General features: G+C 42.6%; 1 protein-coding gene across 1 annotated transcript; it reads left to right on the top strand.

Moving 5' to 3' along the window:
* Positions 1 to 336: 336 nt before the first annotated feature.
* LOC311268817 (protocadherin alpha-C2-like) lies at positions 337 to 23,249 on the top strand. The gene is made up of 4 exons (XM_084372694.1): positions 337 to 3,133; positions 6,633 to 6,691; positions 12,010 to 12,095; positions 18,894 to 23,249. The coding sequence occupies exons 1-4, from the start codon at positions 593 to 595 to the stop codon at positions 19,205 to 19,207; spliced, it is 3,000 nt and encodes a 999-aa protein (XP_084228820.1). The 5' UTR covers positions 337 to 592; the 3' UTR covers positions 19,208 to 23,249.
* Positions 23,250 to 25,070: the final 1,821 nt, after the last annotated feature.

Raw genomic sequence — 25,070 nt, 5'->3', positions numbered from 1 at the left:
CACAAGCACGCTGATCCTTGGCACATGCGTCATGACAGTGCATATCACAGTGATTACAGCAAAAGTAAGCGTTTGTTTCTTGAGCGTAAGGTAAAAAAAAATGTTAAAAACTAAATTATGAGATAGGAATTAATGAAACCCCTCATCAGTTTGACAACCAGCCCTCTGTTATAATGCCTCTTCACCCTGGTTCCCTAAGTTTCTCATTTGCTCCTGTCTAGTGGAGCTGACTGAACTCATTTATAAAAAAAAAGTGACTTTATGTAATTTTATTGTGAAAGGACAACACTTCTTTTCCGGTGTTGTCAGGGCTGAATTCAGCGGTCTTGACGGATCTCACAGCTCCAGCGGCAGGGAAACACACCCGTCAGCAGCGCGCACTGGAGACAAAAAGGCGCATCACGGACAAAGGAAATATGGGTGCGCTGGAGAGGATTCACCTCAGCCGGGTAACACAATGGATGAGCCGCTGCTGTTTCATTTACCGGGAGACCAATTAGCCCACCTTAATGAGGTGCTGGGATGCAAGATACTGCAAGCTAAAAAGGCGGAAGGCTGCGTTTAATCCGTCTGCGGATCCTGTGAGCTTGCGATGGCTGTGGCGGGGATATGCAACCGGATAGGGAATAATGTGCCTTTTTATTTTGTGATATTTTCCTTATTTTGTGGCCTTTCGTTCGGACAGTTGCGATACTCGATTACAGAAGAACTAGAAAATGGGGCACTGGTCGGTGATCTGGCGCATGACTTGGGGCTGGATATTCGAAAGCTCGCCACTCGAAAAATCAAGGTAACCTCCAACAGCGGTAAGCGCTACGTGATTGTCAACCCCAAAAATGGGAAATTACTCGTCAACGAGAGGATCGACAGAGAGGCGCTGTGCGATTTATCCAACACCTGCCTCATTAATCTCGAGGTGCTGGTCGAAAACCCCACTGAGGTGCACCACGTCGAGGTGGAGATCGTGGATGCCAACGATAACGCGCCGCAGTTCCCCAGAGACGAGTACCAACTGGAGATCACTGAATCTGCTCTGCCGGGTTCTCGTTACCCGATCGAAAACGCCCAAGATCCGGACATTGGGTCCAATTCTGTTCGCATGTATCAGCTCAGCCCCAACGACCATTTCGCGCTGGTTTCCAACAAACCCTCCCTCAACACGAAGCACATCGAGCTCGTGCTCAAAAAGCCCCTTGATCGTGAACAGACGCCTTATCACCAATTAATTCTAAGTGCTGTGGATGGTGGGACGCCAGAGAAAACAGGCACGGCTAAAATCAATGTCCGGGTCCTGGACTCTAATGACAATATCCCCACGTTTGACAGCTCCGTGTACAAGGTGAAACTGCTGGAAAATTCTCCCAAAGACACCCTGGTGATTAAACTGAATGCAACTGATCTGGATGAGGGCACAAATGGGGAGGTTTATTACTCCTTCAGCAGCTACACTCCAGAGAGAGTGAGGCAGATGTTCAGCATGGACACTAACACAGGGGAGATAAGAGTCAGGAGCAATGTCGATTATGAGGAGACCAACTCCTACGAGATGTACATCCAGGCGATGGACAAGGGCCCCGGAGCCGTGGCATCGCACTGCAAGGTGGTGGCGGAGGTGGTGGACGTGAATGACAACGTCCCTCAGATAGTGCTGTCGTCTCTGTCGAGCCCTGTGAGGGAGGACGCCCGTGCAGACACAGTCGTGGCCCTCATTAGTGTCACTGATCGAGACTCTGGCGCGAACAAGCAGGTGAGCTTAGAGATCCCAGCAGGCCTTCCGTTCAAGATCAAGTCATTCAGAAATTACTACACCCTGGTTACCTCAGCCTTCCTGGACCGCGAGACCACCGATGCCTACAATGTCACTCTGAGTGCCACAGACGGAGGAAACCCTCCCCTCTCCTCCCAGAAAACCATACAGGTGGATGTGGCTGACGTGAACGACAACCCGCCGCGATTTGAGCAGACTTCATATACAGTCTATGTGGCAGAGAACAATGGCCCCGGCGCCTCTTTGTGTACTGTGAAGGCTCAGGACGCAGACATTAAAGAGAACGCACGCATCACCTACACAGTGCTCAATGACAACAACCACGGCATCCCTGTCACCTCGTATGTGTCTGTGAAGGCCGATACAGGGGAGGCGTATGCCCTGCGAGCCTTTGACTACGAGTCACTGAGAGAGTTTCACTTCCAGGTCAAAGCCCAAGATGGGGGCATTCCTCCGCTCAGCCGCGTCGCCACAGTCTACATCTACATAATGGATCAGAATGACCATTCACCATTGATAACCAACCCTCCCGGCAATGGCACGCGCTCCTTGGAGACGGTACAAAAGAACGCAGAGCCCGGTGCCTTGGTGACCAAAGTGGTGGCATATGATGCAGACGCTGGTCCGAATGCCTGGCTGGTGTACGTGCTGGAGACAGCCACCGACCTGGACTTGTTCAAAGTGCACGAGCACACCGGTGAGATCAGGACAACTCGGAGGATCCTGGAGGACAACTTCACCTCCTTCGCTCTAACCGTTGTAGTGAAGGACCATGGGCAGCCTAGTCTCTCCTCCACCGCCACCATCAACGTGGCTGTCATGGAGGTGCCACCCAAAGTGGCTCCCGACCCCAAGAGGATCATCAGACCTCACAGCAATGTGCTTTTCTCCAACGTGACCCTCTACTTGATCGTAGCTTTGAGTGCCACGACCTTTGTGTTCCTGGTCACCGTGGTGGTGCTGGCCATCGTCCGCTGTCATGCCTACTGCACCCAGCCGGGGTCCTGCTCCCCTTGCTGTGTGTCACAGAAGCCCCCTCCAGATGGCGGGAGCAGCAGCGTGAGTGCTGGCGGGGGAGGCGGCGGTGCAGCCGGGGCACAACCTAATAACAATGTGGTGCTTCGGAGAGACCTTAAAGTGGAGCCTCACTACATCGAAGTGCGTGGGAACGGCTCCCTAACAAAGACTTACTGCTACAAGACCTGCCTGACAGCCACCTCTGGCAGTGACACTTTCATGTTCTACAACACAGGACGGCCCATCAGTGGCACTTGGGGCAGCGGTGCAGACCGCTTCTTCACGAGCGGAAGTGGATTTGTACGCAGACTGAGCATGCCCGATGCCTCGATGCAAATCTGCCCAGAGGTGTGTCATTCATTTTTTATGTTTACCTTTGCCCGCATGATTTAGACAGTAGTGGCTTTCATTGAGTACATAAGACCCTTAAGATGATTTTTCATTTATGTTGCATGCATTGTTGCTGTAATTTCTGCCAGTTTTGTTTCTCTGTAGCAGGGTGATGATATCCCTGTATGTCAAGTTCGACCCCCTCCCGCTAGGAATTGAATCCTTGCAGGCTTCAGTCTCTTTGTTCAGGTCCCACTTGCACCGTGCAGTCGCTCAGCCCAGCCCAGCTCAGCACTCACACTGCATTAGTGTCAGGCCTGATGCTTTTCAGGGTCCTGTGTTATTTCTGATGATTCAGAGATTTGTGTTTCAGTTCGAGGTTGTCATCACATCTACACTGAGAACAGGTCACGTACAGTCCTCGCCACTCGCTCATTCTCTGTGCAAGTGGGGTTGAGTTGTGTGTGGGGGTGGATATATGTGTTTGTGTCTGTGAGTAAAGCTGTGACACAGGAGCAGTTGGGGTTAATTGACTCGATCAAAGGCCCTGCAAGACTAGTTGTTGCTGCCTCTGACTATAAAGATGTGCATGATACTGTGATGACACTGCGTTAACACTCCAATGATACACGTTTCTGCCCTTCAAGATGAGTGAAACATTGAATGCTATTACCTGCAAGGCCATATCTATATTATTATTGGTATAATGTCTGAGCATCTTTATCAACAATCATTGATTCAGATTAAATATTGTAAAAAAAAAAACCCACCAACATTCACACCAAAAACGACGTTAATATCAAAGGTTAGGGTTTGCTGTTTAATTGGCATGATCTCAATGAAGATGCCCCTGATACCGGTTTCCCTAGCCATACAAGCACCAGCTCTTAAATTTGGAAATCTTCATGCCTATCAGTCATAGATTTACAGGAGTCTGGGAAAATATATCAGGCTTTAATGCAGGATAGGTTTGGGAAATGAATGCTTCAAATAGCAGAATAATATCATTCCTAGTGTCAGATTGTTGAGGCAAAGGCTCCCAAGGCTAAGAGGGCATCTCTGGATGCATCATCATAATTATCAGGTGCCAGTCACTGGTACATTAGTCATACGAAAAATCTCTTCCCGAGACAAGTGTAGCAGTGTAAATTAAATTAACCTCCAGCCTCTGTTCCTCAACCCTGCAAATTAGATTTACTCAAAGAGGCTGAGTCTACCAGTGCAAAACACTCCCCTCTGAATTCAGCTGAGGAACATAATGTGCCATCTTTATCTGGGACACTTGCTGCTGCCTGAGCAGGTTTGTGTCTTAAACACAGCTTTTCTTATTCAGTGCTCCTGACGTCCAAGGGCTGCAGCATACACGATGCTGTCAGAATTTAGCTTTAGCGGTGATACAGATGCTCACGATCGTTGCATACAGTGCATGTTCGCAGTACCTATTCACAGGGAAAATCATTATGCAAGAGTCAGGCATAATTAATGGCCGTGAAAGAGTAGCTCATTAAAAATATGACCTTTTGCCCTGTGAAATTTATATGGTTCTTTGAACGTAAAGACATAATCATCAGCAAAATCTGGCTAGGCTAATGAATGATATCCTGGCAGCCTTGACATAGTGAATACGTAGGTCAAACCCTGAAGGAATAGAACCCTGTTGATTTTGTGCCGGTTCATTGTTATTTGTTGTCCTATGCTGCGACTTTAGTTGCTGTAGGCTGGAATGAGCTAGCCAAAAACCCAATATTGTAATTCAAGTAATTCATTCAATCAGCTTTGCCATCTAGTTGGCTTCATCACTCAATCTGTTTCTTCACACACTGCTGATACGTCTGTCAATGAGGTTATGTGAAGTTTGGAAACAGAAGTATGAGGACATTAAATACAGCAATCTCTAAGAGTCGCCTGAAAAGTAGATCTAAAATCACCAGATCACCCACCCTACTATGTAGATAGAAACATTAAACTTGGCTCAATAATGTGCAAATGATTCCCAAGAATTATGAGCCCAATCGGCCAGATGGTGGTGCTACGATAGACCCTTTTCACTGCAGACTTTTTGACCTGTCAAAGCAGGAAAAGCAGGTGACTGCATTCTATTTAGGTGGGCTACTTCAAGGACTCTGCTGTTGTGCATGCTCATTTACTGCCATGGCTAGCTGGGGACACTTAATAGAATGGAGCCAACATTAACATTATTGGTCACACCGGTGCTTTTCCTGGTTTGACAAGTCTGTCTGCCATGAAAAGGGTCTATTGCGGCACAAAAACACAAATTCTTCTTAACGCTGTAAGTCTGATTGACTTGAAATTGGACACAGAAGTCCAGCTTAACAAAAGCCTCTTCGACTTTAAAAGTCAATGTTTTGAGCTACTTTTAGTATTGTGAATCTATCAACACCAAATTAAGTATACAGCCCTTTGGATTTCGCAGAATTGATTGATAAACATGGCCACCATCCACCACTAAATCTGAAAAGAAGCCATTTTTTAAAAATAGGCCTGCCAAAGCAACCAAAAATGTATACCTCAAAACCATTTGACAGAATTTCACTAATTTTGATGTGTATGCTATGTGTCATATTGAGCAGTGCAACCAGATGCAGTCTATGATGATGAAACAAGTTTGTGTTTGGTCTCCTAATTCTATAATTTTTGTTGATTGAGCTGCTTCCTCCTGGCTTGAACCCACAAATGGCCTCTTGTGGCCGTATTATTGTCTTTTAGGTTTTTAGTGCAAACGTACTACCATAAAGGTGTCGACACAGTAGTTTCAATTTAATGGTAATAATAACAGAAAATGAAATCAGTTAATAGCTAAGACTATTCAGAGATAATTTGTAATATATCACTGATGATGACCCCACATATTGTCTTCAACTAAATGCTACACATACATGACACCGTATTTGTATGACATCCCTTCACACTGGGCTAATGCAGACCAGAGGTACATGTATAGGATGTGGTTGCCTTGGTGATGATAGCTCTTGCTTATTGGTTTTTAAAGGCAATAACTTACCAAAGACTGCTGGGGGATGCAAGCACTCAGCCCAGGTTCATCAGGGGCAGACAGATCTACTGAGTCACACACAAATACATACACATCGGGCTATACAAACACTATACAAACACCCCGGCACTCAGGAAAAGGGCATAACTCTCCCTGCTCTCACATTTATAGAGCCATGGAGTGAGAGACTGTCCAAAAACTCATCAATATGGCTTTCAGTCACTGGCCTTTTTAAAGTCCTGTGTGTGGATATCAATATGTATGCATGCGTGTGTGTGTGTGTGCAATGGGGGACACGACTGCAGTGTTCCTATCACGTCCAGAGCTGGGATGTGTATCATGATTAATTGATGAGACCATGGCCCAGCCTGGCGCTTCACTGTATGAGATCAAACTAAACTCTCTCTTCCCCCATCTTCCCATCGCTCTCTCTCTCTCTCTCTCTCTCTCTCTCTCTCTCTCTCTCTCTCTCTCTCTCTCTTTATGTACCTCTTGCTCGCTCAGCCAAAAGCCCCGAATGCTGACTGGCGATATTCTGCATCTTTGAGGGCAGGGGTGCAGAGGTAAGCACTTTCCGTCTTTAACTCTTTTGCAACTTTTGATCATATCGAAAAAGTTACACCTATTCATCCCACTCACACTGTCTACATCAAGTCTGTGCTACAGCTACAGTGACCCTCATGCTGCTCTTAACCACAGCTGCGATGTATGGTATCTCTAAAAAAAAACAAAAAAAAAACCTGCAGACAACTGCACCTCATAGTGACCTCTATTAAAAATCATAAAAAAGACATTGCAACATATCACTGAAAATCTCTGCCATCGTCAGACGCGACTGCTAGTGGCCCCTCAGCATCTGTTTCAACCTCAACCCCGTCCTCCTCCTTTGGGAAAAGCCATGTGTGGCACCCATCAGTGCATGTATAGCACTCCTCCTCTGCAGTGTAATACTATATAGGTCATCTACATTCTGAGTGCCGCTTCCCCCATTTACAGTCTTTAAGCAGGAAGCATGAAGGACAAATGAGCTGACTATGACCTTTCTTAGATGATCAGATGCACACACGCATCAGTGTCTGCACGGACAACTGCCCAGCATGCACACGTGTGCATTTCTGTGTGTATTTATATATTTTTGTCTGGAGATGGGGGGAAGTTGTGTACACAGACAGCAGAGGACATCTGGGACTCCAGTCAGACTTGTTAATTCCTTGTTAATTCAGATAAGACCTTATTGCTTGACCAAATACCAATAATAGATTGATCTTAAGACGGATAGCTACATTATATATGGTTTAACACATTGCGGCAATAATTACACTGAAACAAGGCTTAGTTAGGTTGTTGTTAAGCAGTGATAAATGGTTGCACATCTACACAAGATCGTTATTTCCCAGCAATGTACTCAGACAAGAGTATTTCCATCTTTGTCTGAGTGATGAGGTACTACACGTGTAAGCATCCTCATTAGCTACCCACAGCAAATCAGAGAATACTGATATTATGAGGATCCATCAACAATTGGTGGCCAAGGGAATACGCGTTGCAACAGCCCAAAACATTTTCACGAGGAGAAATCTTCAAATATGGAAACAATGCAGTCAAAAACACACAAACCCGGAAAACAAATAGAAAAGAATAACTAGATCCAGACACAATGGAAGTTCTCCAGGACTCTAGGGGGAGCAGTTAGAGGAATACCTTGATTTATGAACAGAGAATGGACCGGATGAGATAGTAGCCTTGTTTGAGATTAATTGTGTCTCGTACATTATTATTTAATCCGTGGCCTCGCCTGGAAAGCGGACAAGAGCAGCAACATTAGCAATGAGCAGGGACAAAAAGCTGCAAGTGGGACATTTTCCTGCAGCCTATAGTCTTTACAGGAAGTGACGGAAACACTTACATCCTATTTGATCTGATTCTGTTTTATTAAAATGTTATCAGACCATTATATCAGTTTGTACACAGACTCATACTGTTTTAATTATGACAGGGTAGCCTATTAAAATGATATACAGGCGATCGTTGATATCTGTTCATGGTGTATATAAATCAGCTGAGTGGACCTGTTCCTCTCAAACCATATAAATAGATTGAAAGCATTAATAGTCAAAGATAGAGATAATAAATACAAAGACAGTCACTTTTGTGATTGATCTGTCAGATATTTAGACTGTAAGTGCTTCACATCTGTACAGATGTTATTTTAAGAAACCCCACATCCCACTTACAATACCTTTTTGTGTTGCTAAATACTTCAATAACTAGAATGACACTCAGTAAACTGCATACTTTCGCAAAGGCCCAACAGTCCTCTTTAATTCAGTCAAGCCTAATCCAATTTCAAACTTGATGGCCCTGAATTGCTCTAAATTTGAAACCACCTATAACTCCTGGACGATAATTTAAGCTCACCAGATCTAGGATCCACATTTAATTGTACTCACTCATAGATACCAGGTGCCACGTAAATATGTTTTTTTTTCATCAAGATCCATGCATTAGTCCCTGAGAAATAAACAAAAATGTTAAAGAAAGTGAGATAAAATTGAATCTGTCTCTTCATCCGGATCTGCACCAAATGTTAATGGGGTCTATTCTGGGCTGAGACTTATCCTCCATCCGGGTTTCGTGGGAATCTGTTCTGTAGTTTTTTTGTAATCCTGGGAACAAACCAACAAATGACTAGATCACTCCAATGTTAGCATACAATACACTACAGCTATGAAAAATTGTATGCAGTTTATAATATAAATGTATTTAGTTTGCCTGACTACTAAATGTCAACATCAAGTCAATTTAAGTCCTGGTTCTTGCAGTCGGTGGAGAGTGCTTCCCCTACAGGCCTGGAGAACTTCGCTTCTGTTGTATCGACAGGATATGCGATTTCTGTTGCGTTTGTTTTTAGTGTTTGTGTGTTTTCGACTTTAAATCATCTGTTTTTGCACTATTCTCATAATGGAAATGTGTTGGGCCATTGCAGTGTATTTTTTGTGTCAAATAGATAGAGACATGCTCTAACTGCATGCTTAACGTTTTCTTTCTTGCCCTTGTCAGCCACCGTATAAAATAAGTCTAATAGGTGCATTTATGTAATGAAGTGTTTTGTTAATCTGATATGAGGACAACTGTAACATGGACTAATTAGTTTTACCTCCAGATGTCTCTTACTTGCACTGAATTTTCATAATTTCATGCTAACAATGCTTACTGCTCCGTCTAAGTTTGATTTAATTGGATATTAGTGTTAATTTCTCTGGTGCGGAGGGTATCACGATGTGCATCATGTCATCAAGTCACTGTAACATGACATGGATTAACATAAATCATCATTGCAATTTACCGCTGCCGTCTCTGAAATGGCAGCGCCTGTAACACACATAGACAGAGAGAGGCTCATGTTAACGCCTAACCCCAACACACGCAGACTGTAACGTATCACTCCACACACAGCATGTAGCAGCAACATCACTGACCCACATTACTGGTGTAGTCTGTCCGTGTAGAAAGCACCAGTGCTATCTGTGTCATACTCACATTGAACCAGCACCTTTGCTTATGTAAAAACATTAAACACATACTATTTAAAATGCACATGGCCATTTTATATTCATGGCAAATCCCTATTCAACACAACAAGTCTGTTGCAGTTTGAGATGGATGCACAATGTGCTGCATTGCAGAGGCCCCAGTCGGGGTAGGCCCTCCTATATACTGAGCTCTAGGTTCATTATCAATGAATGGGGGATTCTCAGCTAGGTTGAAACCGCACGCATGCATATGGCTGTTCATGCATTATGAGAGTTTCTAAATTTAAACATACATTTTTAGTATTATGATGCTTTTGAGGGAAAGCTTTGGATGTTTCTCTCTTCGAACATTGTAATGTAAAGCAATTTTACAACAAGCACATTTAAACACAAAAAAGGAATAGTTCAACAATTTGGAGAATATGCTTATTTAGATACTGTATTCCATTACTCTATCTGTCTGTTATTATGAAGTGACAGCCAGTAGCCAGTTATTTTAGCTTAGCATAAAGACTGAAAAAAGTGAGAAACAGTTGGCCTGGCTGTGGTAACAAAATGCTTTCCAGCACCTCCAAAGCTCACTCAAAATTGATATCTGTTTTGTTCAATCCATAGAAAAACAACTATATGACAAAATGTGGTTTCATTGGGGATCATGTGTGGGACTTCCTCAAGTCTCCACTGGCTGCATGGTCACAGATTTGGTAACTTTGATCTGAACCGGGCTAATATGAACTGGTTTTTGAACATTTTTCAATTTTAATTTTAATTTTAAAATTAATTAAAATTAATTTTTGAAATGTAAATATGATGTAATTTAACTATAAAAGTGAAGGTGGATCACATCAAATTGAACAATGCATTTATGAATGTAGCTTCATCCACAAAATCAAACTTAAAGGTTCATTTAATTGTCATCCTACAAGGCAAGGCTGTACAGCAAAATGCATGTTGTAGTCTCTGTATGCTACAGAAGAAAACCTACTGTCTATGGAGGGATGAATACCCGTGCTGACTCATATAATGGTGTGAGCGACCATAATCAAAACCTCATTTCCATGAAACAAAAAAGCCACAGTAACATATATGTTGCTCATCTTCATTGCTTGGCTGAATCTCCCTGCCTTTACTTGCTCCCTGCAAATGTTTAAAAGCGATCCAGTGACACCAACGTACAAAGAATGTTCAAATGCAGATATTGACGAACCAGAAGGCCTTTAAGTGGTTTTAAACAGACTTACTGCACTCCTCCTAACTGCACAATGAAGGCATTTGGATGATGACAAGCTGAGGTTTATTTCTGTTGCATGAAAGACAAAAAAGGGATGAAAGAGTGAACATCAAGGGCTGTGTTTATCAGGAGCTACAAAATGACTCAAACTTTGAAAATGGGTTATTTCCATAGTCACCTGCATGGCCACGTACTGTGTGCTGACACAGTCACTTTACAGTAATGTCGACACATCGCCACTGAGGCTGGGGACTGCTAACATGGCCGTCAGCATGGTAAGAGTAAGGATGTAGTTAAAAGGAGAAGGCATAGAACAAGTCCCCTTAATACCAGTATTTAAAGCAAGCCACCACCACCACCACTATGAAGACTTTTTGGATAATCTAACTTGTATCAGCCATTACGCATATGTCAGATGATACTTAACAATGGTTCAGTGGTTCTTAATCTTGTTCCTCAGCAACGAGAGAGCAGTTTCTTTTTGGAGTAAACCATAAAATCAGCAGTCATATTACAAACGAGTCATCACATGACTGCAGTTCACCAGGTGGAAGCCATTAACTATCTGGTAATAAACAGCACTTCGGGTTTTCAAACAGCCAAATTGAATTGAGGAGTTCTGCTTTAGGCTACATAATGTGCACATTTGTATTCTCTCTTTCACTGGTTCTCTCATTTTGGCCATATTCTCTCATCCTTGATTAGTTGTTTCAAAAACGAGGCTTGACAGGCAGCCAGTAACTGCCTTTGATCACCAAAATGAGCAAAATACTTGAGTCATACTCAATCTTTGTAGTTAATTTCAGTGTGGGAACGACTTACCATGATAGGCAGATTTCATGCATTCTTATTCTGATGTTCGGCACAGGCCTTTTTCACGTAAGAATGCTTTGTTTTTAGGGTAAAAGGTCTTCCATTGTAATGTTTTAAGGCATTCCACATAAATAGTAAATAGTTTACTTGATGCATCTTTTGCTGTAAAGGCCTGAAACAGTGACCATTGATGATGATGGTGATTATATATCTATCAAGGAAAATAAACATAATTAATAATAGTGAGTCTTTCTAACGACTTGATGTGTCTCACTGAGTTTGCTGCATGTGTTCTGCCTTTCAGTTCGGTCCACATGGAGGAGTCCTCTGTGATGCAGGGAGCACAGGGGATGCTGGTCCAGAACTGGCCCACTGTGTCCAGCGCTGCAGGTGAGTAGAAGCCTACGAGTCAGGATAGAGTGAAAAAGCACCATGAGTGTCATCTTCTGTGGGGTCATGGTGACAGAAAAGTATAATTGATTTAGCTATTTGTACTTAGATCTACATTTGAATGGAAGGAACTGAGCAGGATGGCTCCAAAATGTATGGAAAAGTAGAAGTTTAAGGCGGGATCGATGACAACTCCGAGCTTTTTGTTAAAAGCCATGTTAAAGCTGGTATCTTTTTTTCAGCATTGCAATAGAACGTATTTCATCAATCGAAACATGATTATCAAAGTGAAAGTGGTCTAGGAGCAATGTTCTTGCAAACCACCACAAGCACCGCCAAGTCTATTTTTGATGGAAGCGGATGGTTCCCCTTACTTCTTGTCTGTATGCTAGGCTAAGCTAAACGTCTCCTAGCTTTAGCTTCTATTTACCCTGCAGACCTGAGAGTGTTATCAATCACCTTATGTAGGTCTGCCTCTAAAAAAAGAATAAGAATAAGCATATCTCCCAAAATGCTGAACTTGTAAAAACATTTTAGTTCAAAGTAAATGTCGCTTGTTTTAAAAACAAAGCTCCCCACGCCTAAATTCCATTACAATCACACTTTACACATAACAATCATCCATTGCATTAAATCCTATTCAAAACGCTGAATTCATTGTGTTAAATTCATCTTTGTTTTTACTGGGGATTTGAGAGAATTGTCCTTTGAATATCTACATGATCTTGAATTCCAGTTTGATGTTCATGCAGAGCTTAGCTGAGGTGCCAAAAGCCCGGGGCCTTTATGCAGAGCCACATATAAACAGCTATGTCCTCCCATAAAAGCATCTGGCAGCACGGAGAGAAACAGACTGAAAAAGAAAGGCGACTGCTTTTTAATGAGGAAAGAGTGGGTGGGAACATTGAAAATGTGTTGCAACACAACATCAGGATGAGTAGAACTGGCCTTAAAAAATTAACTGTGCTTTATCATTCACAGACACACTGGCTCAGAGCTAATGACTAACAGCTTTTGTCAGCTTACTGGAAGACTTTTTATAACTAGGCTTTCGAAACAGTGTTAGCTGTTCCCTGGTTCCTCCAGCCAAGCTTCCATTCATTGATTTTCTGTCGAGCTCAGGAATTAAAACATAGGTAGAGACCTGAGGGTGAAGGGTAACATCACACTCAATCACTCAACCAGTCAGTGACAGAATATGTCTCACTGTCTGTCAGCTTTTCTGTCTGTGGAAAGGAGAGCTGCAATCGTTTGAGGTACACGATGTACCAGTTTCTGGACAGTTTTCTGCAGAGAAATGTGTTTGTTTGTTTTTTGAAAAGCCGTCTCTGAGGTCATGTAAAGACTCAAACAGTATTGTGTACAGTAGAGCTTCAACGTTGAGTCGATAAGTCAATGAAAATAAATGTAATTGCTGACCATTTTCATAATTGCTAAAACTTTTGAGTCATTTTACATGCAAAAATGTCAAACACTTGCTGGTTCAAGCTTCATTAATGTACACATTTACTGCTCGTCTTTGTTATTTATGAAAGAAGATGAAGAGTCTTTGGGTTTTGGACTGTTGGTTGGACAAAAGAAGCAATGTGAAGATGTCACTTTGAGCTCAGGGAAATTGTGATGAGCATTTTTCACAATTTTATACAAACATTTTATAGCCTAAATGAATAATCAATAAATCATGAAAATAAACGGCAGATTAATCAATAATTAAACATTTTTTTCAGCCCTACCATACTGCAACCTATAAGCAGTCAGCCCAATATCATGACAAAGCAGGAAGAACACCTACCCATCCAAGACAGGATAGGATACCATGTCAGTGTCATATTTTGCCTCACCAAGGCCTGAAAGGGATATAAAAGGTTCAAGACCAGCAGGGTCTGGGTGGATGGATTGGTCAACCGCATTGGTCAACGTTGATTGTCGAGTCCAGTGTGTAGAAATTAGGGGGATCTATTGGCAGAAATCGAATCGAGTAATCATGTTCACCTGAAAACAAGAATCATTGTTTTTGTCACCTTTGAATGAGCCATTTATATTTACATAGGGAGCGGGTCCTCGTCCATGGAGTCCGCCATGTTGGACCACCATGTTTTTACAGTAGCCTAGAATGGATGAACCAAACATTGGAGAGCGCCTTTCCTGTTTTTCCAAGTTTTCAACTTCCATTGTAAAGGAAGATGGGATGACGGTGTTGGTTGGAGTCTTCAACTTCATCACTTAATGCGACTAAATCCTACACACTGGTCCTTTAAGGAAGTAGTGATCTGAACCAAAACCATGATCTTTTCCTAAACCTAACCAAGAAGTTTAGTGCCTAAACCTGACCAAAGTGACTGTCACCTGGAATGTTTCTCCGCTAGTTTTATTTGGAAAGTATAACCAAATGTATAACTTGCCCGCTTCATGAGAATGTGTACTCTTCATGCACATGCTTTAGCGTGATACTGGGTTGCAGGGGTGTGTTGTTGCCTTAGAAAATGAATTGTTAGGAGAAGCTCAGTACTCAGGTAAAGACATGTACTGGATTGCAGGTTGATCCTCTTTACTATGCATGAAGAGGTGGAGTCTTTTTTGTGACACATTTCCATGTCTGCAGTGGATTGTTATCGCCATGAAGTTGTCTGATACGCCGCGATGTATCTACATGCGGCGCGCTCACAACCGGGTTTATGTAAGTGACCCATGGCGCAGATGAGGAGACATTTGTCTAATGCCAGAGGGGGAGAGAAGCTATCATCGGTAAAAGGAAGGTACCGTGAAATAAAAAGAGATCCGGAAACATTAAAAGCGATTTTGGAGAGGAAGAGCAGAGGAGAGACGTACAGGGGGATGGAGGGAAATAAAGCGAGGTGTGGGGGGATGGAGAAAGAGAAAGGTTAAGAGGATTGGCAGGTTCCTGCAGTAGTGTTGTTGCTAGGGAACGCCATGTGACCTGTTGCCTGGCAACACTGTCTAACTGAAAGATTGCTGCAGCGGCCGCACCCTCCATCAGCGGGGAGTGGGCGAAGGCAGTTTCCATAGCAACCGCTCATATCTCTGAATGGAAGATTTAGAGACAGAAAAAAAAAAAGGAAGGCGTAAGGAGCGGGAAAGGGATGGGGACTCTGCAAGGGCAGGTATTAAGAGGGAAAAGAGGGCAGGCAGTAATTGAGGGGAAATAACATCCAAAAAAGGATTGTTTGGGTAGATGTGCCTCATGCAGAATATGTATGATGTACCGCATATATTTGCACAGGCACTACGGGGCTGTCAGATTTGTGCATGTGCTACAAACCACCAGAGGGATTCGTTTTAGATGGAATCCTGGACTAGACAGGAAATAACGTAGCCTATTTTAAATGTAGGACATCAGGTTACACGAAACGAGGCTTCAAACACCCACACATCTCCACCAGGTGTCATGGCAACCTCCTCACAAGGAGCCGCACTGACCCGCTTACCAGCGGTTAGACAATAATCCGTTTCAGATTTTCAGCGCGTTTGCCGGGAAATATAGGCTAATATGAAGCAATGGCAGAGTTACAAATAATCCTCCATGTTAGGGAAACTGTGGCACAGACGAGGCAAAGCTCCTCACAGCGGCGCAGACTCATCTGACCTGCTCGTTGTAAATTACTGTTTCACACGCACACACACACATACGCGGGAATATCTCAGATTAATACCTGGGCCGGGATTCTAATTAACAATGTCAGACATTTGGATTTGTCACAGCCGGTGCAGAGAGCCCTGGGATGTCCCAAGACGCTGAGACAATATTCACTTGATTAGACGCTACACAGCCACTTGACATTTTAGCTCAGTTGGTCATGCGTAGGAATATGAACTGCTGTTGCCCCATCGGGTGTAAAAATGCCAGAAAAACACAGGAGTTTTATTGCAGTTGCAGCTCCGGTACCAGTCCGGTTATGTTGCTCACGTTTCGTAATTGCTTAGTGAGCTTCAGATCAAGAATTTACCTCAATGTGAAGAACAGTTTCAAAAAGTTAAACCATATCTTAGGTCTTGTTTATTCTTCCATGATAAATTGTCGAATTAAGTAGGTCATGGCTACTGTAATAGTCTTACCAAAATCGATTAGCTGACCCAATAATCACTATTGATTCCAGACACTTGGATCAAATCAAGATTATGTCAAAAATGTCTATAAAAGCTTATGTTAATATCCATGTGCACTAGAGGATGGATATTAATGGTTCAGTAAACCCCTCACCTTTGCTCAAGCGCATCATGAGGCTTTATCAATTGAAATGTATTGAGCACATTCATACTCCAAATAAGGAACCCTTTTTGTTGTGCACTGATTGGCCTTTCGTCTCCAGCTGAACTTCTTCTGTAATATGAGATTCATTCCCCCAAGAAAGACCCTTTGTTGACCTTTAGTCATCTGTCAACACAAGACTTTCTAAATAAAGTATTTCCAGCCTCTTCTGACTGAGCATCAAATCACCTTCCTTTAAATAGTAGCGTCAGGTAACAGGAAATGGTGCGTCGGTTATATAAAATGGAGGTGCTGCTACATTGTGCGCAGCGATGCCATGCACTGCATTACCCGCGCAATAATCTCATCCACATCCTGCATCGCAGTATTCTGCACACCTCCTTTAACTCACCGGCTGTCTTTTTCGGTTTATTTTAAGCTCGGTTGTCCTCCTCCACATGAGAAGCAGTCTTCCTTGCCCGGACCATTGAGAGCCGTTGAATGGGACTTATTCAAAACACCAGATCCTCTTCCTTCCTCTTTTTAATACCCAGATTAAATACAAACAGACAGATCATACCATCAGATGTCATAATCCTCAGAAACAGACTAGCATTAGAGTATTAAAACGCCAACTCTGCTAATGGCGAGATAAGATGATAACATCTGACACTGACTAATCATTAAACAAGCTAAATTACACAGGTCAATTAGCTGCACAAAAATTGTTTAATATGAGACAAAACCGTGGTTAAAAAAAACAGCTAGGCTAAATCTGGCCTTCTCTCAGTTTTCATTCATGGTTTATTTATACTGGTCCGTCACATGCTAATTATTTAATGTAACTTAAAAATGAATACTTCTATTTTTGCAAGTGGAAAACAAATAATTTATGTGTGTCTGCGGTCTCATGTTCTGGTCACAATGGCATGTTGCTGCTATGTTCCTTAAAACCTGCTGCACTCAAAGCATCCGTCCTTTACAGCGTTGCATTAGCACAATAATACATGATCAATTGTGAGTGAGTCATGGCTCCTTTACAGGAGTGGTTAATGCAGCGCTATCCATTGTGCAGTGTGGCAGTGTCCATAACGTCTGCTCTTTAATATTCTATACATGTAATTTATTCTCATCCTCGACGAGCTCGTTGTTGGGACTCAGTGAGGCACTGTGCTTATGGACAAGTGTGTATTTTCAAAATAGTGTACTCCCCGATGGGACAGTGGTTGGAACCATTTCAGCGCTCCAGCAATGTCATAAATAGCCTACAAAGAAAAATCAAACAGAATCTTTTTGCAAGGGCCTGTGTTTGATCTAAATAAAATCCAGACTGAAAGTAGGTCAGTGCAGAGGGAACTGGTGTGGGCCTGAGAGCACCGTGTCTGCAAAACCCGCCCACCCCCATCCTCCTTCCTGCCTCTCTCCCTCTCTCTGTCTCTCTCTCTCGCCTTATCTCATCCAACATCCTCTCTCCTCTCCATTCTGGCATCTTTCACCTTTTGACCTTAACAGATATGTCTCATTTTTCACTTTACTTAATAATTTCTCTATTTAAAGACTCTTTTTCAGTATCTTTTTTTCCCGACTTGCTATCTGAGGTCCTTTTCTCTGTCGCATCCGTGCTTGAGCAATTAAGGTTGAATCCCCGTCTCTGGCCTCCTATGAGAGCTGGATTAAACTGCTGCCATCATCCAAATGCAAATACAAATCGCACTGCCAAGTTAAACATCCCTGTGGTCTAAAGGTTAGTCCCCTCCAGCGTTCCCTCCTGTGGTCTCGGCTGAATCGCTGTCCTGAAAATGTCTACACCCCGCGGATAACGCTCCATTGTCAGGCTACCGCTCTGCTCGCCTTTGCTTGATTTTGATTTTTTTTCCTTGTGTGTCAGATTTTATGAACATCTCAGAGAACAAATTATAAAGTTTAAGTACAGTGTGGTGCATGGCAAGCAATTAATTAATTTGTATTAGCCATCTGACAGGATGGGGGTCAGACTATTTCATGGCTGGGTTCAGTGTTTTCCTTGTGGTGATGGATCCCACTGCTTTACTTGATAAGACCTCTCTTGTTGCCTCTGATTGGCTTGCCAGTGTAAACCTAACCCCAATCAATCTCACTCAGTGGGTCCAATAACGTGTCCTTTCCTGGAAAATCTGCCTAGCTACTGCTTCCTAGCCAATGCATACATATCGCCATGTAAAATTAAACAAACAAGATATAAAATGGTCAGCGAGCTTGCTGAAAAAGATATTGATTTGGACGGAGCCACACCAGGTTTTTTCCTGCGTATTCAGTCTTTGTGCTAAGCTAAGCTAACTGGCTGCAGCCTGTAGCTTTATATTCTGCCATACACACATGACAGTGGTAACAAACTATGCACAAAAGACATATGTCTGTATATACAGTAGATGCTTCTGAGAGGGTCATCACTCACAGCACCTCAGCAAGATCACATTTTTTTTTGTTGGTCACATTCTTTCAGCCAATATGCAACAGGCCCTAATAAAGCAGGGTGGTAACAGTGATTGAACAACGGTAATGAGTAGCCATGATTAACCTGATTCCTCTTTCTTTTCATCATATCTGTGTAGATGGAGAGGGTGGTGGAGAGCTGTCACCCCCAGTGGGCGCTGGAGTCAACAGCAACAGCTGGCACTTCAGATACGGTGCCGCACAAGGCTACGGCCCTCCTCAGCCGTTGAAGCCTGGAGAGATTCCTCCTGAAGCCTTCATCATCCCCGGATCCCCGGCCATCATCTCTATCCGCCACGACGCCGGCCCTGTGGACGACAAGGGTGACTTCATAAGCTTCGGCAAGAAGGAGGAGGCCAAGAAGAAGAAAAAGAAGAAGAAGGACAAGAAGGACAAGAAGGATAAAGGAAAGGATGACGGGGGGGACGAATAGAGGAGAAGGGGTGACTTGAAAACAGAGCTACCAACAAGCTACCGTCCCAATCCCACAGCCAGAAACAAAAGCCAAATGCGTATTATAGAACAGAGGGAGCCTCCTTGCACCATAGACATTGTACGGTGGCCAAACCCTCATTAGACCAGTCCTGGCTCCCCACACCATGTGAACCAACTAAACTAACTCTCTTTCTCTTGGCTCATTTGGCCCATAACTTTGGCCCTTGAAAGGTTTATGGTAAACAAATGTTACGTCACCTAAAGACTGGACCAAATTAAGATTTTATTGAATTAGATTAACTTTTCTGTGATTTTCTGCCCCCCTCCCCCTGCCAGTTTGTAAACTAAAAACAAAAACACCTGAAAAGGTGTACTATTTGTATCTGACCATTGTCAGCTGAGGCTGCCTGCGTTGGCATCTCTGTCTTTATGCAGCCCCCCTTCCTTTTCGGCTCGCCTAGTTGGAGGTGTAGCGGACGCCGAACGAAATAAATGAAACAGAGGCTTTTGTCTTCGCTATTATGGAGGCCTTGTAGAAATTCAGAAAATGTGGTCTTTTGTATAAAAAAAAAGAAAAATGAAAAAGCAACAACATACAGTATATGTACCATGAGATTAGCACCTTGGAGAGAATGAGGTGGCTGAGACAAGCGGGACCACACTCGAATTAATAGCTCTGTTTCAGTGTATCATAGCACATTGGAGAGGCTGAGGAACTGGACTGGTTTGCACCAACTATGCGCAAGTTAGTTCCCAGGTTAGGGTATAAAGTTAGTGGCTCCGTAACTGTTAGTTAATTTGCAATTAGCAAGTTACTAAATTCGATTGTACCATAGGTAGTAAGGAGAGTAGTAAAAACATTAAGACTTCAGACTTGTAGCCAATCAGCACCTCGCTCATGACGAGCCATGTGGATTTGTAGTTGACTAGATTGGCAGAAAAATTACGATTGGTAAATAGAATCCATATTGAGCTCTTAAAGGACAATACTAGTTTCTGCATGTTTTCGTCCATTCTCTACAAATCTTTTATACTTTATGTCACAGACCGATGACTTCAGGGAAATTTTAAATTATTTTCCCTTCCCTGCAGGCAGCCATTGGTTTTACACAAAAATAAATGAGCTGAGACGTTTTTTGCTTTATGAAATCCATCACAGTGTTCGTCTTTACTGTTGTTTAAGTTACATTTTCATCACATGGTAGCTGAAGCGCAGACTAGGGATAGGCATTTGATGATCTGCTGTTCGTATGTGCTGTAGCATATAGTTTTACCAGAGCCTGGTAATAATAACGCCATTCTACCAAGGCCTGTAAACGTTATTTTCAGGCCCGGTAACAACAGAGGGAAAAGCAATGGAAAATGTGTTTTTTCCAGACCAAACCGTATTCAAAAATCAAGAACCATCCCTGGTGCAGACTCAAACCTGCACTCCTTTATAAAGTAACATATGGCAAAATTAAACATGATGGATCACGTATGTCTAGCAAGTCTCAGAATGTTGATTTTAATAAGAAAAGAGAAGAAGATGACAAAAACATAAAAATTCAATTGGCAAATCGAGAAAAATTTGTAGAAAATGGGTGCAAAAACATCCAAAATCACTGCTACAGTCCTTTAAGTCGCAAAATGGCATGGATTTACTATAGACAAAAAAATACGCCGTGTGCAAAAAGAAAAAAGAAAAAAAAGAAGAAAAAAAAATTCCTGCTTTACTGTTAGTGAGTGCAATTGTGTGACTTTGTATCATTTGCACCTGCTTTACTGCTTGCTTAACTATTTAGTTGTTACTTAAGGTTACGTAACAGATTTTTTCGTGGTGCTACCGCTTGTGTTTTAGCAATGCGTGAATCGGGATTAGTGGCTACTATCGGATATAACTAGGGAACCTACGTGCAGCTGATGCAACCGGCCCCTGACCTTGCCCCCTCTCTTGGAATATGGAGCCGGTCATGGGGTCTTAATCCCACCGTGTATCAGCACGCCCAGTCTGACACACACGTTATTGTACACAAACACTGACTCTCTCTCCGCCTCTTACTCACACATACACACGAGCAAACACGCACACACATCCTCTCATACGTACGAACACACAAAAGAATACACGCCCCTCTCTGGAAACCCCAAGACTGAAGGCCAGTGCCATCCTTAATGTGGGAGTGTATTATATGGCTGGGACGCAGGAACGTTGCTCGTCGCTTCATTTCTGTTCAAGCCTGATCCCTCTACTTCTGTCTTTGAATGTTAAGTAGTTGTTCTTCAAGCCCTGCACCACTGCCTCGACTGCTTCAGTGCTTGTAGGATTTGCTTGCCCGCTGCCTGTTTCCTCCCTCTACTCCAGTTTCTTCAAGTCAACTCGGTCGGACGGCATCTTTTCGAGTCACCGTCCCTCGATGAACTGTGCCGTCGTAACACAGTGACATTTGTGTATTTGCGTATTCACACACAGAGTACACACATATGCACCACATACATCTTTTGTTAGGGTTAACTTCAAACGGAGCTTAGGCGCTTCAGCCAGAGTGTCTCTCCTGATGGCTCATTGTCGACAGCCCTGTCATCTCTCGCCTCGGTTCCACGCATCGCATCGCGAGGACGTCTGACAGGTTCGCCAAAAAGTGAGATTACGCTGTCGTGGTTGTGATGAGACAAGATGGAGGGGCGGAAGAAGAGTCGCAGAGGATAGCAGTCATTGTAGTGTGTTGTGTAGATAAGGAAGCTAGCGCAGAGTTAATTGGGCGAGTCTTTCTTCTTTTGCACGAGCAGAGGTGTTGCAGTTTTTCCTGTGTGTCAGCCATTAGTGACAGTCGATTGACCGGGGTCGGTTGAAACCACTTGCAAAATAAGCGAAGCAGCAGCGGAAAGATGTTGGCGGTTGACTTGGAAAGGGGAGGGGGGGCCCACTTAGGGATAAATGGAGGTGAAGCTCTCTGTTGAAAGAGGTAACATGGTGGACTATGGGAAGATGAGATCAATAATCAAAGCTGGAAAGACCTTAAAAGTATGCATTTTTTTTGCCTAATTGCTGAACACAAACATCAGCAATTATGCTGCTGGAAGAAATGCAGTGACGCAGGTGTGAACTGTTTCATATTGTGAAACCCAGGTCTAGCGTGGTGGAGAAGTGTCATTAAATCTCACCTCAGTGTTCCTTTTTTTCAACCGTCGTCTTACCAGTCACCGTAGGGGTATATAGGTGCTGCTATCAGGCTCAATCCCTCCCATGCACACGTTTCCTTAACCCCCCTGCCCTGTCCTTCAGGTGTACTTCTGTGCTGTCAGATCACCAAGTGGCTGTTTGCATGTTATAAGCAAAGGAAACAGATACTATATAGATACTATATATACATAGATATGTTTTTCCACTGGGAAATGCGTATTGGAATACATATACCTCTGATACACATTCTCAAAGACAATACACGCACATTGAAAGACCCACACACACAGCATACATACACACATATACGCTATTGCGAACAGTAACTTGTGGAAAAAACCTAAAAGAATCACATTTTTTATCCTGTTGAAAATGAATTTAATCTTCTAGATATACATAATGCTATTGTGTTATGCTATGAAATGCTTTTTTTTTTCTGTTTCTACCCTCATGATTTTCATAGGTGAGAAAACCGACCCTTAAAGTTGTGTTAAGCTTCGAAACGATGATCAAACAAACACTATTGTGAAATGGAAATCATTTACTCACCCTCCATATCTATCCCTCGCCCAGTAGAGACAAAAAGAAAATGAAAAAAGATGAAAAAAAAAGATGAAAATAAGTAAAAAAAATGGTATTAAAAAAAAATAAAGTTGATGTATTCTCTGCTTGTGTATAGTGAATGTTCCTCAGTCACTGGTAGTGGCAGTGAGTGGCACATACCAGTGGACTGTGACAGTGCAGATCTGTTAATAACTTCTTTTTGTACACCTGCTTCATCATTGTAAAGGTGATAATAGTGATTCTTATGATTTCATCAATCTGGTAATGTGTTTTGTTAACAAGTCACAAATAAAGTTTTTCTTAAATATCTTAATATCTGAACTGTGTTCTCACTTTATTTCAACCAACAGTGGTGTTACAGGATAAATTCACGCAAAAATGACAATTCGGTCATTATCTACTCACCGACATTGTCGATTGAAAGTCTGGTGGAAGTTTTCATCATTCACAAAACATTTCTGGAGCTTCACAGAGTTGCTCCTAAACAGCTCAGGCAGATGGGGACCTCTTTTAAAACCTGGAAATGCCAGAGACTTGGTTTACGCTGGACAAGCTGTGTGGAGTCATTTTATGTTTTTTTTTCCTGTTGTCTTTTCTTTTTTTTTTACATTTTAAAACATAAGTCGAACTTCACCCGACTTTCCATCAGCATTAGGGTGAGTAGATGATGACTTAATTTTCATTTTTAGGTGAACTTATCCTTTAAATAATATGGAAAAGAGTTTCTTCTTATCAAAGGTTTGGATAACAACCTATTTTGGAACAATCTGACTACTACTGTTAATGAAACCGAGGTGGATGACAGAGGGTAACATTTACTGTCAGCACATTATTATAGTATTGTATGATTCCAGTAAATATTTTCAAATAGTATATAGTCCATTATTCCAGGAAACAAACCATCAGGGATTGTGAAACTTTTATAATCTTTCCCGTCAGACAATATTAAGCTTTTAAACGTTAACCTCTGGCTATAAACTGAAACATGTGTCCTTCCCCTAATAAACAACTCAGCCACACTGACAATATTACTCAATCCCCTCTCCTACTAAAGTTCAACTCAGCCAAGCTACAAACATCCTTGTTTTTTGGCAGGGGCGACAACCACTGTTGAAACACATGTGAAAACTGCTCCGTTGCCAAATGAAAATCAGAGTGAGTTGAAACAGATGGTAACAAGGGAGCTGATAATCATCCAAGCTGCTGACCTGTGACTGAATAAAAAAATCAATGGAGCAAAAAACAATACAAATATCTGACATGGGTCACTAATGAAAACCTTTTGTGCTCAGAATTTCTCCAGTGAGCTGAAGGTGAAGGGTCAGACACATGATGGCAGGGATCCAAGGAAACCACAGAGGTTTGGTTCGGTTCACATGGGAACTTAATCTTTTCCTCCATTTGAACAAAGAGTTCCCTTTCTTAATGTTGAGGGAGTCTGTCGATGTCCGTGCCACGGGCTCCATCTGCCTGTAGACTGGAGAAATCATCACTCACGCCCCCCGTGCCGCCTCCAAGAGTTCATCTCTCCAGTAATACTGACATCTACTGATGAAGGCAAAGACCTGCAAGTGACCCACATAGTTCATATTCTATAACACAGGAAAATTGCATCCTGTATTCTTTTGTTGTCATTTATTAGCATATTGTATGCATTTTTCATTCAGCTTTAAAATGACACAATTTATCCCATGACACACACAAAAAAATGACTATTTACATTAACAATTAAAACTGACACAGTTCAAGTATGACTTGGAGAAATGGGATGGTGAATGGCAATTAATAGATAATAAAATTCTCATCACAGCAACAAAATAAGCCCTGTGACCTTTGAGCAATACACAAAGACAATCCGATACTGGAGGACCAGCTTGTAAAGTAAAATGATTTCTGTTACAAACAATGCCAGAATGAATAAACCAAAACTGTGGGAGTCAGCAAGCATGGCCAAAAAGAAAAAAAAGATGGCGGAAGTCTGGACCTGTCCCGCAATGAGCCATGGGAACCAACAACTGCCCTCCCCAAACTAGTGAATAACGCCAAGCAACAAACAAGGCGTGCAAAGCTCGAAAAAAAAAGTAAATTAACAAAAACTAAGGCGCAAAAACGACAAAAAAGAGAAGACCTGCAG

Source organism: Pagrus pagrus (genome assembly GCF_965226575.1).
Source record: "Pagrus pagrus genome assembly, chromosome: 14".
NCBI lineage: Eukaryota > Metazoa > Chordata > Actinopteri > Spariformes > Sparidae > Pagrus > Pagrus pagrus.
Note: the sequence above shows the minus strand (reverse complement) of the source record. Positions and strands in the feature narration are given on the sequence as shown.

Excerpts from the sequence above, each read along its gene's own strand:
- LOC311268817 (XM_084372694.1), top strand. The coding sequence starts at position 593 with ATGGCTGTGGCGGGGATATGCAACCGGATAGGGAATAATGTGCCTTTT. Across the intron at positions 3,134-6,632 it reads CGATGCAAATCTGCCCAGAG|CCAAAAGCCCCGAATGCTGA; the intron begins GTGTGTCATTCA and ends TTGCTCGCTCAG. Across the intron at positions 12,096-18,893 it reads CACTGTGTCCAGCGCTGCAG|ATGGAGAGGGTGGTGGAGAG; the intron begins GTGAGTAGAAGC and ends ATATCTGTGTAG.